The 19,554-nt window shown below is 41.0% G+C and overlaps 1 protein-coding gene and 1 pseudogene across 11 annotated transcripts in view; one reads left to right on the plus strand and one right to left on the minus strand.

The window, feature by feature from the left end:
• SMARCA2 (SWI/SNF related BAF chromatin remodeling complex subunit ATPase 2) overlaps positions 1-19,554 on the minus strand; it is a 180,115-nt gene that overhangs the window by 150,329 nt on the left and 10,232 nt on the right. For 10 of the 11 annotated variants that reach the window (XM_086415363.1, XM_086415355.1, XM_086415365.1 and 7 more), the window contains exons 2-4: positions 16,264-16,524; positions 12,424-12,550; positions 5,616-5,999 (exon numbers count right to left, since the gene is read on the minus strand). In XM_086415363.1, the coding sequence (XP_086271489.1) occupies positions 5,616-5,999; positions 12,424-12,550; positions 16,264-16,488 (736 nt within the window). In that variant the 5' untranslated portion in view covers positions 16,489-16,524. Of the gene's footprint in view, positions 1-5,615; positions 6,000-12,423; positions 12,551-16,263; positions 16,525-16,968; positions 17,018-19,554 lie in introns of those variants that run through there. The other variant, XM_086415358.1, reaches the window with a different exon arrangement.
• LOC147366965 (U6 spliceosomal RNA) lies at positions 14,538-14,624 on the plus strand (annotated as a pseudogene).

The following is a 19,554-nucleotide window of genomic DNA, read 5'->3' on the forward strand; positions in this document are numbered from 1 at the left end:
TTAGGCACTGTAGATGTACTATCATAGTAAAGAGATCCTTCTCAGCTAAGTACACATTCTGATTCTTTTTCTGAATGGGAGGGCTTTTACATAATGCAAACCTTTTCACAATATTTCAGATTTAGAGTTCCTTCCATTCATATGGAAGAAACTGGTTTATAAACATTAACTCTCAGGGTTGTTAACCATTGGAATAAGTTATGGAGGGACACTTTTGATTATTTTTTTCCCTTAGGGTCTTTAAAACAGGGGAGATTTTTTAAAAAATCTGAGTTGCCTTGAGCCAAAAGAGAGGAGATAGAGATTTCTAACAGTTACTTTAATAGCATGATTCTACGAATTTCCCTAATAAGCTCAAGAAACTAGTAGAGTTAAATATATTTGAAGACTTGGTATAATAAGCACACGAAATAAAAAATGTAATACATTGAAGCCCTCTAAAAAACCACCACCTTTAATAAAAAGAAAATCTGTGTCCTATTGATAACATCATACTAATTACCCTAAATTCAGTTTTCAGAGTGCTTTTCCTCCTTTCAAAATTTGAATAAGTTATCAATGAAAGCCATAATAGTGCAAGAGTGTACATATTTCACTTACTCTGGATGCTTTCTTCTTTAGCATGATGGCTTGTAAATACCTGTGTAGAGTCATGCCAACTCCTCGAGGTATATTCAAGTCACTATTTTTAAAAACACACAATCAAAGGGAGGTATCCAGAGCATGTCTGATATCTCTGGTTCCAAATCTAGTCATTTTCAGCCTGTGACTTGAAACTAGATCTGATATATACACAGCTGCTGCTAAGTCACTTCAGTCGTGTCCGACTCTGTGCGACCCCATAGACGGCAGCCCACCAGGCTCCCCCGTCCCTAGGATTCTCCAGGGAAGAACACTGGAGTGGGTTGCCATTTCCTTCTCCACACACAGCTAGGCTTCTTTAATCCATAAATACAGAGACATTCTTATCTGGTTGAAGGACTCTTAAAGTTAAAACATAGGTAGAGAGAGACCCAAATGTAGACTTAAATATTCAGATCTCCAATCTAAAAAGTATTCCAGCTTGCTGTGAACTGAAACAGGTACGTCTAAAGCACCCTGTGTCTTTCTAAAAGAACCGGTAAGTCATACCAATCAGTCGTGGGAGCCTAAGCAAGTTACTTAACCCCTGGTGCCTCAGTCTCCTCATGGGTAGAATGGAGATAATAACAGCACCTCCGCCCTGCAAGGGGGAAGTGAGGATTCAGTGAGACAGCACGGCTGCTGCATGCTCACCCCTCAGCTCTGGTCATTTTTATTGCCACCAAGGACACCAAAGTAAAGAAGCCTAATATAATCATTCAGCTTTTCAGAAAAACTCTACAGCAAAAGAAAGGTTTTCAAGGAAATTTGGTACTGTATTCGCTAGAAGCTTTGAAAGTACGCTTTTCAAGAGCAAACTTGAAAATGTTTCCACCGTTTAATACAATTCAGCACAGATACTCAGATAAGTCGACCTGCCCTGTGCTTCCTGCTAATTCCTCATCAGAGTCACTTACAGGCAAACTCCTTTCTAATTAAACACTGCAAGTTCATTTACTGCAAACTCCTTTCTAACTAAACACTGCAAGTTCATTTACTGTCCTCCAGCCAACACGTTATACAAAAAATTCTCCTCACAGAGGCGAGGGGACTGAAGGCAGCTGCCTGCCATTAGACACGCCCAGAACACACCTACCTAACCATGAGGGGTTCTGCTTGTCTTTTAGGTGCGTTGAGCTGCCTGAATGGGTTTGTTCTGTATCAACAGAAAGCATCTCTTGACAACCAGCACACTCATGGTCTGCAGAATGATAAAAACTCATATCTTGGTATCTTTAGATGGAAAACAAATTACGTTCTTTAGCTTATCTCCTACTCTCTCACCAATATAAACAATTTAGGCTGAACTGTCTGCGGTACAAAATATGTGTCTTCCTGTCAGTCCTCACGTTAGTAGTCAAGGTAGATATTCGCCCTGACACTCTTGAGGGGTGTCGTCCCATTGCAGCTAAGGGAGGGAAGGAGTCTTTATTAGATGTCTGAATCTAAGAAACAGGTAAATAAACTTCTTAAATTACCTAAGTCTCACATGTACAGAATTTCTGTACAGAATTCCCACTTTACCTTCCGGTACAGAAGGATGTTTATGCAAATGACTATCTGTGCATTAGACAAGGATTTAAGTGGATTCCAGAGGTTGAAAAGATAAATGTAATAATGAGGCTTAAACAAAGCATACTAAGAAATTTTAGATGACAAAAGGAAAAAAAAAAAAAAAAAGAGAGGGGCAAGCAGGAGAGCGACAAGCCCTAAAAAAAATCAGCAATAAAACTCTTGCTTTCTACCATGAAGGCTTCCCTGCCCACTGCAAAAAAAAAAAAAAACCCAAAACCTTTTCAGTTCCTGTTTTGAAATCTGCTTTGGTCTCCAAAAAGAAAAATGAATCAGAATTAAAAGAAAAATGATGGATTCGATTTGAGAGGAGCCCACAGCAGGCAAGGACTAGAGTCACTCATCTGTTCAGTGCACACTTCCTCTGGTCAAACTGCAGTTTTCGGGTGGTGGCCCTGGCGGTATTGCTTTTGGTGAATTCTAACTTTGGAATGGGTTTGAGGCAGACCACCCCAGCCAAAAAAGCTCTCTTCGCACATGAATGACACTAGCAAATGGGACGAAAGAAAAATCATAGCTACCACCAGGAAAGTAGACATACTTAAATTGATTTTTTTTCCCCTGGAATATTGACAGGGGTATTTATAAGCAATTATGCTGCTTTATTATTTTTTTTTTTAAAAAGGAGAGGGATAAACAATTAATAAAAGTAATATTCTCTTAAATAAAGAAAAACTTCTTTTGGCCTTACTTGAACTTGTCCAAAATGTCATTGCCAAAAAAAAAAAAAACCTCCAAAAAGCCATTTTCAAGGAAGGTAATCATTTCCCTATGAAATCTGAGATTTGGGGGACAAGATTAGAAACGTAACCTCCTCCTGGTGGCAGGAAGGGGTCTGCTCTATTTGAGGAAAGTGTCTTCTTTTCTCCTTTGTCCACAGTCTCTTTGCCTACTCTGGCATATCGGCCCAAGTAGTATCATTTCTAATGAAGCCCAACGGCTGGAAATACAAAAGACACAGACAGTGAGTAATAAAACAAGTTTCCCCCCTAATGCCAGGAGCCTGGCGAGGGAAGATGTAGGCATCAGGTAAAGGAAAACAATAATAATAAAATGGAGCCTTCTCTTCCGGAAATGATCCAGAAAATTCACCCAGGATTGTGTTGGTTAGGACATGGAGGATTTGCTATGTACAAGTATCCAGGTAACTGAAACTCTATCCTCGAAACTTTACTTCATCATCTGGTCTCATTCTTGTGACTTTAGATGAAATGAATCATTTAGCTTTCTGCCTTCTTAAACAATACCCTGGAATCTTTTCCTGCTGTGCCTAGGTCATTGTTAAAAATAACAAACCTCACTGAGGTCCCTGATGAGGGACTACCCTAGGACAAGTTGCAGTACTCGAGGAAGTGTGCCTGTGTGACAAGGTCCCACAGGGGCCTTTTAGGAGGCATAGACTTTGCTCCCTCCTCTTGAGCTACCAACTATCCGACTGTGACCACTAAGCCTCTACTGGGAACTCCTTTAGGTAATAACGCTCCTTGTATACTGAGACGCGGGATATCAGGGTCACCAATGTTGTTGACATTGTGTCTAGAATATGAATGAAAGGCTCTCAGTAAGGAGCTGAGATGCTTTTCCTTCCTACCCACAGGCGTGCAATGCCTGCACTTGGTGCACAGACCTTGGGACAGAGCCTTTCCCTTGTTGTGAGCCTTCTGGTCATGAGGGTGCCAGGGCGGGGCAGAACATGAGGCCCCTGGCATTGAATCCTGAGTCTCCATGCTCCAGATGTGTCCCACGTGCACCGTGCTTATTACTGGGCGTGGAGCACAAGGTTTGCTAGCAGGCCCTCCGGAGGTACAAACCACACATATACACAGACAGACACTTTTGATTCTCTCTGGCGGCGTTCCTAAGAGCAAGAGTTTTTGCAATTTTAAAGCCTCTAGACACAATGAGTGTTCAAACTACCACCTAATGCACAGGTTCCCTGTACAACCTTTACAATCACTAATGTTTGGTCCCATGGGATCCTCCACCTACCAGAGCATTGCAGCCCACACACAGAAGTCTGGAAATGACACGGTACTTGTGTACTCTTTAGAAAACCATTCCTAAGGCTCCATCTACAATTAACAAGATGAGTTTACCCTTTTAGTAGGCAACTCAGGGTTTCCTCTACCAGGAAAGAAACATCTACAAACTCAGAAGGAAGAACACTAGTAATAAAAAAAAAAATTCATCTGAACTCTTTCCCAATGTCTAAGTCCCAAAACCTAAGAAGAAGACCAATAATCCCAAACCAGTAGCAAAGATCAGATGTCAGGGTTGACCCAAATGAGAGGGATCCACTCACAGGAAAGGGCATGAGTGACAAGGAGGCACTCTGGAATTCAAATTTCCTGATTCAAATTCTCTGGAATTCAAAGCTCTAGTAGAACAGAACCATAAACCTTGTGCTTATCCAGTGGCTAACAAAAATCTTCCCAGAGAAAATAACATTTATGGAAGATCATCCTATAGCTTCTTGGAGCTCTGAATTCTCAGTGGGATCAAGCAGACCACCAGCCCATTACCAAAGACTATCGCATCTCAGCTCCTTTCAGAACGTCAGCCTCAGCTCTGATGCTGGTGTCTAGAGGAAATAGGCCATGTAGATTCTGTTACTCTATTATGAATAAATGTTACTAATGCCTCTATCATGCAGTATTCCTTACAATAATAATAATTTAAAAAATAATCCCGCCTGAGAAAGTTACTTTATACTCTCATGCTAGAAAAGATTCTGTGTCCTCTGAGAAACTGGTCAGCAACTTCCTTCTGAGTGGCGAGGACCAGGCACCTAACGCTATCCCCTTTCCTGACCACCATGCAGCTCCAGTCACCTTGGAAGCACAGATGCAGCCTTCACAAGAGCTCCTGGGCTCCCCACCCCTATGGCTGATCTCCCAACTTTGATTTCTACTTCCCTCTGTTTCTGAATTTTCTACTTGATAATTTCTTTACCATGGGTATGCTTTCTTGCAAGCCTCCTCAAAGGTATTTTCACAACCAAAAGGATAGAAATAAATAAATCAACAGACACAAAATAGCTAAAGGAGAGGAGATTCAAGACGTGCCTGCTGGCAATGGAACACACCAGGTGCAGGGGTTGCTAACCTGGCAGGGGGTGGGGTGGATGGGCTTCCCACAAACCTTGAAGCCCTTGAAAGGGAATGCAAAGTCACAGGGGACTGTGCTTTTTGCTTAGAGCCACAGCTCTCACCAGAGTCTCCAAAGGTTTAAGAAGCACCCCTCTAGGACCCACGGCCGAGGAGACCAAGAATCTTAACCAACTAAGCAAAGCAGACAAGGGAGCCAGCGAGGTGCGGCAGAAGGTGGTCCTGGGCTGAGAGCAGCCCAGCGCTTCTGTGTGCTTAGCCATCCTTCTCTGAGCTGGACCCTCGCATTATTCACTGGGTTGCATATTAACCTACCAGATGGTCTGTTGTAGTTAACAAGGGCCTGCTGCTGCGGCTGTGGCTGCTGCGGCTGAGGCTGGGGTTGGGGCTGTGGCGGCGGCTGTTGCTGCATGCCAGGCAACGTCCTTTTCCCCTGGACTGCAAGCTGCAGTGTTTCGGGGAGGGGCTGGCCCCGGGCCAGCATCTTGTAAGCTAAAATCTGGGCTCGGAGCTGATGCAGCTGGACGGGACTGAAAGGAGAGGGACCCCTGTTGGGTTGGTTCATCGCCTGAGGGTCGCCTGGGATGAGGGGTCCTGGCTGGCTCGGTGGCATCTGTGGTGGGGTCGGGCCGCCTCCTGATATAGGGCTGGACACGTGCTCTGGGGCTCCCAGCGGAGACGGGTGCGGCGACATGTAACCTGGAATAAAACACAAGGGCAGAGGTCACAGGCTGCCCCCCACGACCCTGAAAGAGAAACATTCCTGGAGATCCTGACGATTTTCCACAACAGCATTGACTGATAGAAATTTAAAGCATATGTAACTTAATAAGTATGGGATTATATATAATTTAAAATTTATGTATATCAAATATATATATATAATTTAAAGAAACAGACAAAATTGTAATAACATATAATTTAAACCAACATACCCCTAATATTATCATTTCAAAGAATAAAAATTATTAGAGATTTTACATTTTTGTTTCCATATTAAGTTACTGTACATCTCCAATGGGACTGGTCACATTTCAAGTAGTAGATAGCCCAATGTGTCCGGGAGGCTTCCCTGAATCTGCCTGCAATGTAGGAGACCCCGGTTCAATTGCTAGGTCAGAAAGATCTGCTGGAGAAGGGATAGGCTACCCATTCCAGTATTCTTGGGCTTCCTTGTGGCTCAGCTGGTAAAGAATCCGCCTGCAATGTGGGAGACCTGGATTGGGAAGATCCCCTGGAGAACAGAAAGGCTACCCAATCCAGTATTCTGGCCTGGAGAATTCCATGGACTGTATAGGCCATGGGGTCGCAAAGAGTCAGACACGACTGAGTGACTTTCACTTTCACTTTCACGTGTCCTAGATGGTGAACTAATAGGGGCTGTTGTACACCTAGAGGAAGGGCACAGGGGACAGTATTAGACATTAAAAGGAGCTCCAACCTAGAGACCAGAACCTGAAGCTGTCTGCTGTATTGCAGTGCAGAATGAGGACTCTCTTATAGGGATATTATTTGGTTTATTATTATGTACTTTATGAATAATTTGCTATTGAGGGCCTCCATGGTTGCAGGCACTAAGCAAGGCACTGTACATGCTATTTTAGCCGAGTTTTCCCTGGAAACAAAGCCTGATGGAAAGACTGAGTGCAGCTGATTTATCTGAAAGGTGCAGGGACACTGACAGGAGTGTGGAAAGGTAAAATGAGGAAGGGATGGAAGCCAACAAGGAGTGTATGGTTAAGGCAGTTGCTGTAGTGCATGCCTGAAGATTAATCTCATGCACAAAAGCTCTGGGATAAAGTACGTAACTTGCCTCCCTATTATACCAGGGAAGGAGCTGGGGTATTTATATTCCATCACTGGTCGCTGGTTATGACTCTAGGGATCATTAGTTCCCAGGGACTTTGCCGAGTGTGTGTGTGTGTGTGTGTGTGTGTGTGTGTGTATGTAAGGTGGATGCCAATAAACCAAAAGCAAGATGGTGGTCTGGCCAGTAGATATAAGGATGATGGGAGCGCAGAAATGGTACGAAGAGTTAGAGGGATGTGAGCAGAATGGAGCATACATTTTTTTCTACAATCCTCACAACACTCCCAGAAGATATGTGCTGTCACCTCATTTTTTAAAATGAGGAGAGTAAGCACGTTACACCATGTCACAATTAGATCTTGGTAACCAAGATTCACCTGATTCCAAGGCATATGTTCTTTCCATGGTCTAATATTAATTTTGTTGTATTAATATAAAAATAAGTTAAAGGCTTGAAAGCTTCCAAAATCTTCTAGAACCATTTATGTGCTCAAGCTAAGTCACTTCAGGTGTGTCCAACTCTTTGTGACTCCATGGACTGGGGCCCGCCAGGTTCCTCTGTCCATGGGATTTTCCCAGCAAGAATACTGGAGTGGGTTGCCATGTCCACCTCCAGGGGATCTTCCCAACCCAGGGATCAAACCTATGTCTCTTACATCTCCTGCACTGGCAGATGGGTTCTTTACCACTAGTGCCACCTGGGAAGCCCAGAACCATTTACAATGTAATATAAAAATGAGAGTAATCTGTTTGGGTGATAAAGAGACTTAAATGGAAAACTTAAAAATACGTAAGAAAGAAAAGTCAAAATGCAACAAAATTTTCAAGAAACTTATTTCAAGAGATGAACTGTAGAGTCTGGCCAAAGAATCCCTAGAAAAATATAGGACTGCACATTGCTGAAGGGAGATCCAAGAGGAAGGAGAGGACAGAGTGGTTTGCTGTACCCCAAAACATTGTCTTCCGTCCAACTGAGGGCTAACTCATCAACTCAAAGGCATTCTAAGACACAATGTAATATTAAATTAAAGGTCTTTGCCATTAATAAATCCACCTGCATCACAATTATTTTAAAGGTCATCACATAGGTGTTTATTAGGCATCTGCCATGTGTTTCAACACTTAATCAAGTTTGAGCTGAAGCTGCTCTCTGTATCTATGTGGAATTACAGAGGCTCACGAATATCTGACCCATGCTGCCTGGGGACTCAACATCATCATTTGAAAGACTAGAGAAAATAAAGGATACAGTTCCTTTTATCTCAAATTGCCATTTGGAGAGGGAAACAAATTTAGCCTGATCCCCTAAGACAAGAGTAGGTTTTGTTCTATCAATTGGTGAGATGTAGAACTCCATTCAGAGTAATCCTGCCCTGAAGAGAAATGGAAAAACTGCTAACTCTCATTCCCGAAATCCCTACTCTATAATCGAGCACAAAAATCATGCAGGCATTAGGGTTGATCATAGAAGTTCGCCTAAGAAAATGCCCCTGCAATCAGCCTGCAAGACGAGCCGAAATTCAAATCCCAGGATGTTATTTATAACAATAAACGTTTTTAAACAGTATCAATAACATACACTTAACTTCATCATTAACGTTTTTCCTTCTTAATGAGGTTAAAATTCAACTCCAAATTGTAATGCTGGTGCAAAATGGTAGTTTGTTCATTATGAAAGCACCTCCCTACCACCCTCCTGCCAACCCTGCATCCATCACTGGAGGGAAAACTTCCTACTATAGCTACTGACATTTCATGGGAGAAGGGATACAACCAGGTGTTAAAATGGGTCACGCCTCCTGCCTTCTGGACTGTCCTCTTTCCTAAGGTCGGCACCAAGTATAGCTTACCCGTGATAAATCACACGATGCCTAATACAACTGACCAAAACATTAGACAGTCTAATCTAAGTGTCATTGCATAACACTGCTCATCAGATCGCTCTTTTCAACTCTGACTCCTGGCATGGCAAAATTATAAAGATGAGACACTTAGTTGCACTAAGTACAATAATTCATTTTACCTCAAATTTGTTAAGAAAGAAACTAAGAGTGAAATAAAAATCATCTTCCAGAATTAATCAATACAACAAAATCTTCCCTCAAATGTGGTAAGAAAAAAACTGGGGGGTGGGAAAAATTGTTTCCTAGAATTTACAGGACATGCTAATAGAATCATTCTATCACAGTATGACATTAAAAATGTGACCGTGTTTCAGTTAAAGAGAAAGAGATTTCTTTTTATTTTTTGACATGACTAGCATTCCATAAAACTTCAGGAAAAATCAGAAAAAAATCTAAATGATAAAACAAAATAACATATTTGCATAATTATCTCTGGTTGAGAAAATGGTGAAGAAATTGCCTGAGAGTAAATATACCTTTGTCTGTAGGATGACAGTGTTGATGCAGAATCTGCTCTTTTTGAAATCTGGTTTAATTTGCTCATTTAAAAGTCGTCAAAAAATGGCAGTTTTCCTTCCCTCAGCTTCAAGGGCATTATCTCCCCAGTTTCATCTTTTTGCAGAGAGAGAGGCAATCAGCCACTCTCCTTTTAATAAACTTGAGTTTTCAAATGCCAATTTTACACGAGTTTTCTCTTTATACACACACACACAAAACATTATACTTTTCTTTGAAGGCTTTCTCTATCCAGTGGACTAAAAATAAACAATGTTATCATCGGGACCATAAGGTACACAATTTAGTATTTATTGAAGGAAATGGTTTTGCTTCTCAACCAATACCTTAAAATAACCTAATAGGTTGCTAGGTAGTTAAAGCTGGCAGTTTTCTGATCAATACCACACCTCTCTGGACCTGTGTGTTTATAAACGGCTTCCTACAATGGAGTTTTTAAAGATATATGCTATTATGGAGTCTAAATTCTTTTTAGCTCATTATATAGAATAAGACTGCATTATACCAATACTACCTTATTCAAAAGCATATTTTAAATAACGAATTCCCCAGCTTATAAGGCACTTTACTCTTCTAGAGAAAAATATTACATTCTAATTCCAATTCCATTTAATTTAATGCAGACTTCTGCATTTCAAAGTAATTATAACTTATTGAAATTATATAAAAATTAAGATCTATTTAAAAGTGTTTTTTGAATACATAAAGTTCACTTCTCTAACTGAAAAAAATTTACTAAATATCCAGTTATGTGCTAGACATTGTGCCAAGTGTTGGAAATCCCAAGAAATATCATCATTCTAGAAGTCCAAGAAAGGAACCAAGCAATGAAAGAAATTTTAAGATACATAAAAATAAAGAGCCTCACTTATGATTCATGCATTTCAAGTGTTTTCCTTTGGCGTTGTCCCAGGGCCCCACTATTAGAAGTACTGCAAAGCCAGGAGCAGACAGAGCCAGCATCTGGCTTTGAGAATCGCTGAATATAACTCATCTATACCTCCCAGGTATTAAAAATGAGATCTACATTAGCTCTGTGAAGGCACTTGGCTCTTCAGAATTTAAACGATAAACCTGAAAGTATTGTCTTAATTCATTCTAACCCCTGAATGGCTCAATTTTTTTCTTCTGTACCTGAAAAAGTCCCAGTTATTCAGTCTGCTTTTCTAACATGGTCAAGATTTTACGAGTCATTTGTCACACTTACATCTGCCTACCATCAAATTTCAGATCAGAGTCTAGGATCTTCAAAAACCTGCTGGAATATTAGTGAAGATGTACTCCTATGCCTCCATGAGTTGCTTATATATATATATATATATATATATATATATATATGTGTGTGTGTATATATTTAAGAGCAAATACAGGGAGATCTCTGGCAGTCCAGTGGTTAAGACTTCACCTTGATTGTAGGGTTTTGATTTTTCGTCAGGGAGCTAAGATCCCATACGCCTCATGGCCGAAACACCAAAAACATAAAACAGAAGAATACTGTAACATCTTCAATAAAGACTTTAAAAATGGTCCACGTGGAAAAAAAAAAAAAAGTGAACATGTCTCTCCACCTGGACAGTCAAAAATCTTCCCTCAGGTGGATGGACATCTGATCAAGGATGGAGGAAAAAACTCATATACATTAAATTACAAAAATGTATATACAACAACACATAAAGCATACCCTTTGAATTAGAATATCAACACATTAGGTTAATTAGTGTTGGATTAATCACGCCTCTGACATGCTAAAATGCCCATATAGTGATTCTGAAAAGAGGTTACATTGTATCTTTGCATATACTTTCCACTATCTTCAATATGCCCTCAACAATGAGAGGGAAAAGCACCCAAGAGAAGAGAAAGCTGCCATATATTGATTTGGCCATTACTGTGGGTGGAACTGTGGGTGGAACCCTGTCCTCTATGAAGCTATATTGAAGACATACCCTCTAGTGCCTGTGACTGTGACCCTATTTGGAAATAGGATCTTTGCAGATGTAATTGAGTTAAGATGAGGTCATACTGGGTCAGGGTAGATTCTGATCCAGTGACTGGTGTCCATATAGAAAGAGCGAAGTCTGGACACACAAACAAACATGGAGGTTAAATGTCATGTGGAAACCAAGACAGAGCCTGGAATGACAGATCTACAAGCCAAGGAATGTCAAAATAGTGCTGGTGATCACCACAAGCTAGGAAGAGGCAAAGAAGGATTCTTCCCTAAAGACTTCAGAGCGACCACAGCCCTGCTCATATCCTGATTTCGGATTTCTGGCCTCTAGAACGTTGAGAGAATACGTTTCTATTGTTTTAAGCCAACTGGCTTGTGGCAATTTGTTACGTAGCCCTAAGAGACTAAGATAGCCATTCACCAGTGATGACAGGTTATTCCACTGCCAGAAAAAGTCACCTTATGAAGGAGGAGTGTACAATTCAAGGGACACGGGTGGCTCATCCTGCTATCACCCATCCGTGCTGCTGTTGGGAGGCAGACCTGGGTCCTCCTTTTGGACTTGTCACTTACTGGATATGCAAACTTATAGAAGCAAAGTAAATTTTCTGAGCTTTAGCTTCTCCACCTATAAAACTGGAGTGATATAATGCATCTTACAAGATCAAGGCAAAGATTCTGCATAAAGTACACAGTGTACTTTGCAGAGTGCTTGAACACATGGTGGCCAGTCAAACTACTAGGATTTTGTAAAGAAAATTGCCCATATCAAACATAAAGTTGTGTTGGTGGTGGGTAAGGGGAGATTCCTACAGGGAAAAGAAACCTGCCAGACCCCATCCTTAGACAAGTTCTGTTCTTTGCAAGTCATAATTAAAATAACAATAGGAAAGATGAAAGACTATGATATGGAGCCCAGAGCAGGTATGTAGCAGACACAAACCTTGGCTGTGCTGATCCATCGGACTCTGAGGAGGGCCCATTCCTGGGTGAGGTGGTCGCATAGCAGTGCCTTTCATGGATCCACAATGGATATCTTCAACCCCCTTGTCGTGCATACCATCCATGGGCTGAAACATTAATAGGACATCAGTTAGGCACCTCTTTAAGGCACAATATTTCTATCCGGTGCTTTAAGAGCCCATCCTATAAGGTCTTCAAAATTGTGGCCCAATCATCTATTAACCACATGATAGCCATATAATTTTACATTTATATTACATACATTACTATATACTACATAGATTTCATAGATGGGGGACAAAAAAATAAATAAAAAAGACTACACCAATAGGATCAGCAAAACTACCTGTTAAGTCAAAAGTTAAGGCTTTAAACAGTGGAAAGGTTTTTGGTTATGTCAAAACCTGCAAATAAAGATGAAGTCCTGTTGACAAGGCAGACAAATATAAGCTATTCTTCTACACCCTTTTAAGTAAGTCCTGAAACCTGCTGTATGTTGAAGTGAGTCCAAAGTCAGAATGGAGGAAGAAAAACTCTTTGAAATGTCTGTGATGATCTATTTTTTGGGTAATTTTTTTTTCATCAGAGGGGAAGGAACCTATGGAAAGTTTAAAAGTTGAAACCAGAAAGTTCCATGGCAGTTGGGAAAAGAAAAACAGACAGGGTAGAGCAGTGAATGGGGTAAGTACCGAAAGGGAAAGAGGCTGAAGTAGATGAAGCTGGACTACAGACGGAGGAAGAAAGGAAAAGGGCAAAAGGCAGAGTTTGGAAAAGAAGAACACAGGGGCTAGAAAGGGGGCTTGAGGCCTTGTACACAACAGACCCACAAGAAACAGCCACTGAATGGACACTAATCCAATCCAGAATTGGGCAACGGAGCACGTGCTGGGGAAAGGAAAAGTCTATTCCTCCTCAAACTGGAATAGCAATTTTCAAAACAGCCTGAAAGGAATATTTCCAGGAGTTTATAGAAACCAAATGACTTTGAGCAAGAAAGTATGAGTGTTTGCAGTTTTGGAGAAAAGAAAGTTAATTTCTGCAGAGTCAAAAGCACACACTTGAAAAGAGGAGAAATTTACCATAAAGAGGATGTTCAGAAGAAAAATGGGAAGAATTTGGTATAAAGAGTGTCTCTCAGTCTGTTAAACAGTAATAATAGAGAGGAAATCAAAGCAAAGCAGCAGATGTATTTAGGCCACTTGTTTATTTATTTCCAGCAATGTTGAAAAGCAAAAAGCTGAAGCTCAGAGGGAGACGGAGGAGAAAAGACAAGGAATAAAGCTGCCTATAAAAAGATTTTCAGAAAGTGAAGCATCTGGTCAGCAGGTGTGAACTCCAGGCACGTCACCATGTCCTCACCCAGGGAATTATCTGAGGGTCTGCGGGCCGAAGAAAAGCAGGATGAGAAAATGCAAAACTTGCAGAACGAGAACAAAACAAAAAAAGAGCATCGATGGGGGTAGAAAAGAGGAGAAAACGTGACAAAGATGCTAGAGAACAAAACAGAAGGGATCAGAAGATATAATTACAAATAAAAACAATTAAGAACATAACAATGACCTAACACTTATGAGTATGTTTAACTTTTCAATGCTTAAATAATAATAAAGGTGAGCTAAATATTTCCTTCAAATTTTATCTTTCATTTCAAAGGTGAAAGCATCCTAAACCCTCCCAAAATTATTTCACCTACCTGTACTAAGGATTGCAATTGACAGATCCAGTCTATAGTATAATCCCCCAATTAATACAATATGAACACAAGACAATGTAATGACTTTGATATGTCTATATATTCAATATGTCTCCTAATAAATATGATATGGAAAATAAGCATTTATTTACATACCTGACAAGCTAAAAACCTGTATTTAAAGAAATCAAAAAAGCAGGGAGAGATATTGGAGATATTATAGGGCTATCCATGATATAGTTAAATGAAAAAGAAGTCTCAAAGTAATTAACAATGATGATATGATTCGATTATGGTAAAAGAAAAAAAAATTAAATATATCACCTGAATATGCAAATCTATGCTTAGATGGTATTTTTATTGAAGCTGGAGAAAAGTAAGGCGCAAAAAGCGTATATACAGTGCTCACTTCAGCAGCACATATACTAGAATTGGAATGATACAAAGATTAGCATGGCACACAAATTCATAAAGTGTTCCATATTTTTTACAAAAAGAAACGCATTTGAGTCAGTTCTAACAAGGTGGATGAACCTGGAGCCTATTATACAGAGTGAAGTTAAGTCAGAAAGAAAAAGACAAATACTGTATATTAACACACACACATGGAATCTAGAAAGATGGGACTGACAATCCTATGTGCAGAGCGGAGACACAGATGTAAAAAACAGACATTTGGACTCAGCGAGAGAAGGCAAGGGTGGGATGATTTGAGGGGATACCATTAAAATGTGTACATTACCATATATAAAATAGATGACCAGTGCAAGTTTGGTGCATGAAGCAGGACACCCAAAACCAGTGCTCTGGGACAACCCAGAGGGCTAGGGTGGGGAGGGAGGCAGAAGGCGGGTTCCAGAGGGGGGATACACACGTATACCCGTAGCTGACTCATGTTGATGTATGGCAAAAACCATCACAATATTGTAATTATTTTCCAATTAAAATTAATTAATTAATTTAAAAATACATCATACAGTCTTAGTTAAAATTTAAGGAAAAAAAGTATGTACAATAAGCTATTACCTGGGGTGAACCACTTATTTAGATCAGTATGGTTTTACTTTTCAAAATAAGCATGTATTAATTTTTTTATTTGAAAACCATCAAATAACAAACATTTGTGAAAAATGGATCTTCCCTTCCCGGGCTGCAACACCTTACTTTAAAACTGACCTCCAGTTCTACCAATTAAAGAAAAGACTTGTACTTTTTTGCAGTAACCTTTCTGTTTCAAACCAGTGTCTTCCACGATTCACCTATTTAACATCAAGAAGCATCCTCACTACCTTATCTACTTGTGATATCATCCAAAAAAGATGTAAAAGGGCCGCATCTCATCAGGCCTAACCTTCAGGTAACACACAATGGCTACTCCTACCCTTCAACACAAATCGCAACAGAAGATTTTGTTCGCTTTCTCAAAAGGCCATTCTCTCCTTTTCACTTCTCCTACAAAACCATAATACCAAAGTCATACCGTTATGATCATCCCCACAGCAACAATCTGAATCTCACAAATGGCAGATTATTACAACCTTAATAACAACTGGGCCTGGACTCCACAAAATCAGAGCCCTCTTCCAAAACCAGAAGAAAGCCACTTCACAGGCAGACAGCAAAGTGCATTTTCAAGGATTCCCTAGAAACTGTTTTATTTCTGTCAAGGCTTTTTTGAAAATATTCTTTAGGAAAAGACTCACTTTCCCTTTTCCTCCTTGGGACCTATGGGATCTTTTCAGGGAAGAATAATTTTCAGTACGTTACTCATAGATGGTATAAGTTACTTAACAGACGTAGTTGGGGGGAAAAAGTAAGACTTAACTCCTACTTCTTCACCAAGTCAAAACACTTGCAACCCCCAATCCACAGAATCTGTCAAAGCTGCATATTATAGCTAACACTTTTTTAAAAGCCAAGATCAAATCTTCCTGACTGGTGTAACATCTATAACCATAAAAGAGCCTAAGAATGTATGTTTTTAATAAGGAACAAGATAAGAAAAAAACCTAGCTGATTCTCTTGTTAACCACAGTAGAAAAAAAGCGGGCGGGGGGGTGTTGGTTATCAGGGATTATTAGCCATCCATGACTCGGAAGACAAGACTGGGAAGGGGAACGAACTCACCTTGTGCATCTGATGCATGCCCTCCTGAGGGAAGTCAGCAGACCCCATCGACGGCATAGGGTGTGAGACACTAGGAGGCCCCGGACTTGGCCCCATCATACTGTGGACGGAACCGGGGGATGGTCCGGGTCCCGGACTGGGCCCAAGAATGGGTCCAGGAGAGGGTCCCGGCCCTGGCGAAGGCCCCGGGTGGGGCATCGCGCCAGGGTCTGTGGGTGTGGACATCTACTTCTCCTGTCTCTGCCAGTCGGTACAGTGATACTGAGTTGGAAAGAAGAAAAGAGAAAGGGATATTTTAAACATGATATTAAGATCAGAATAAAACCGTTGTTAGTATTTGGTGGTGCCATTTCTGTAACAAACATCAAACAGAACTCCCCTGTCTGGTCCAGATGCTTCAGAGGGCATGATATCCATATCCATATCCATCTGCCCTCCTCTTTATGAAGACCACTTGTTTAAAAGAAAAAAACAACTCTAAATGATTCTCCAGAAAGATATAAATCATCTAAGATGCAAAAAAAAAAAAAAAAAAAGACTCACTGGAGAAACTAAAATTTAACACATAAGCAGAATTATAAACAAGCTTGAAATTTATTACTGAAGTCAACAGATGCTCTCCATTACTTGGGCACCTTACAAGTCATTAACCACCACCCCCTCCCCCCGCAAAGCCGTTAAAATATAAAATTCCTAAAGACGTACCCAACCAAGAACCACTTGCATAAGTCAATGGGCATTCAAACTTCTCAGAGAATTCTAGATAGTCAAAAGGGGGGAAAAGTACAATTCCATAAATTGAGAATGAAAGGGAATTGCCAATCATGGGAAAAGCAGAGGTTATGGGAGTTGGACAAATATGGCTTCAAATATCCACGTATACAATTACGCAGGGAGACTAAAATGCAATAGTACACGTAAAACCACAGCTCTGCGTCTGGCACAACAAGCAGTTACTCTTCCTGAGCATTACTCCCCACCCCAGCCACCTCCACTGCAGCAGAAATGAACAGGAGGGACAGGCTAAGATGTGGTCCTCCCACCAGTTAATGGATACAAGATCACATGTACAGTTGAGGCCAGAGATTCATCCCAGCCCTCTGTGGGGTCCAAGAGTCACAAGAGAAGTCATCTACGACTCCTCGATTTCCACATGTTGATGGGGTGTGGAAATTTCGGTTCTCCAGCAAAGCAATATACCATCTCCTATGCGCCAAGATTTCCTGGCATCCCCAGTGGGGAACTGCCTCATGGGGTGGGTATGACTGACTCTTGGATATAAGCCAAAATGACTAAATAAGCTGTTTTCTGAATTCTGATGTCTCCATGATCCAGAATGACCCCAGGACAGTCATGATGACTTATTATGTCACCTGGGGCACACACCTGTATGCACAAAATTCTGATGCCGAACTCACAAAATCCTAAATGGATTTGTGTGTCCACTGACAAGTAGCAGGGTTGAAATTAGACCATAGGGGCTTGGTCACCCACAGCAGGGCTCTGTCCATAGAGAAATGACAGGTTAGAGGGAAAACTAACACACACACACACACATTACTTCCATTCTTAGCTAACTACCGTCACCTCTCGAGGAATCTCTAGAATGTGAGGGCCATGAGGGCAAGGACTTGCTCTTCCTTGCTCCTGTTTCCCCAGCACATTCAACCAGTGTGGAGTAAAAAAAACAAAAAACAAAACAAAACTGAATGAACTGTAGACAAAACTGCATGGACAAACTATTAATAGAGTCAATTATTAAAAAATAAAAAATTAGGAGACCAATCAGTGCTCAAGGTATGCTCAAACAAAGAAATCTTAACAGCGGAGGCAAGGATCTGGGCCAATCTGATAAATGAATTAGGGCTAAAACAGGAAGCGATGAAAGGCTGCTTTGGAATGATTTCGAGCAAGGGATCACTCAAACTGTTTTGCTGATACAAGAGGGGACTAAGAGAACCCAGTTCAAGTGGTTTCTAAAACAACAGGGAAGCCTGGATGGTGAATTATAGCCTTGAATTCACTAGAGAGCCAAATGTTATTATTTTTTCTTTGTGATTAACAAAGCAGGCAGAAGTAACCTTTTTTTTTTTGGCATTCCACCCCCTCACATACACACACACACACGTACACACACACACACGTTCAGTCAGCATTTTAAATTTAGGAAGCTGACGTCAATTCAGGGGTACTCCAAGTTTAAATGTTCTTTCATGTATATCAGCAAACTAATAAACCCCTTTATTTTTTAGTGAATAAAAGGAAATTGCTTACTTCCTGTTATGGTTTACCTTGAAACTGGCTTCAGTGGCTATGATGGTAAGATACCACAAGTTTGAACAATGAAGATACAAATGCTGTCAGCCTGGTAGTTCCATTTTTCATGTTTTATATTTTAATATCTAATGATTTTCTGCATATATAATGATTTTCACCTGGGAATCTCATAGAAGGTTGTAATGAATGGTATACAGTCCCATAAAAACGCTCCTCATTTTTTGTTATAGGAAACTACCAAAAACTTCTTAGGGGAAAACACAGGAGACGGGAAGTAGGAAAGTATGGGCATATAGAGGAATGTTAACATGTTGCATGGGAAACTTTTTCTTAAGTCGAGAATCTTTAGAAGCATGCCCTTAATGCATGTGTCCATGAAATAGCATAGACGAGCACACACACAAGAAGTTAGCTCAGAGGAACAGCACAGTCTAACGAATGAGCAACGTGCCTCATGCCGCCCAGCTAAGGGATCTGGACTACTGCGCAACTTGACTGTGACTCTCTGGCTTCTGACTGGGACCCCAGAGACTTTGGGTTCCTGTCTGCCAATCTCAGGGCCACTACCAACCCTCAGGGTCCCGGGCAAAGCGCCTTTCTTCTGGGGCTTCTCAGTTTCCTCGGAGCTTGGAATTGGAGCATCTTAAGGCTCCCTGCATCTGCCAATCCATGACTTGCAGCATCTCCTGATTCCTCCAATCTTGTGTGTGGGGGCATTCATCAGTGACCCTCCCAGCAGGACCTGGGATGCGTGCTGTCTCACCATCCCCCAAAGATGCATCCAAAAAAGAGCACCTTTCAGAGATGAGGGTGCCGTCCTGGCCTCCTTTTCCTTCCTCGTCGTTTCTGATGGCAACTTCATTGTACAGCTCCAAGACCTAATCAGACTTTCTCATAGCGTAAAACAACTTGGGGGTGTAGATTACAAAGAGGGGCGAGTCTTGAGCAGAGGTGCAGGTCATGACTAAGTCCCCGTGGTTAAGGTTGAAAGTCCAGGACTGGTCAAGCCATCTT

This window comes from Bos grunniens, chromosome 8 (assembly GCF_055505025.1).
Source record: "Bos grunniens cultivar Pamir isolate PY7600 chromosome 8, Bosgru_T2T1.0, whole genome shotgun sequence".
Taxonomy (NCBI): Eukaryota; Metazoa; Chordata; class Mammalia; order Artiodactyla; family Bovidae; genus Bos; species Bos grunniens.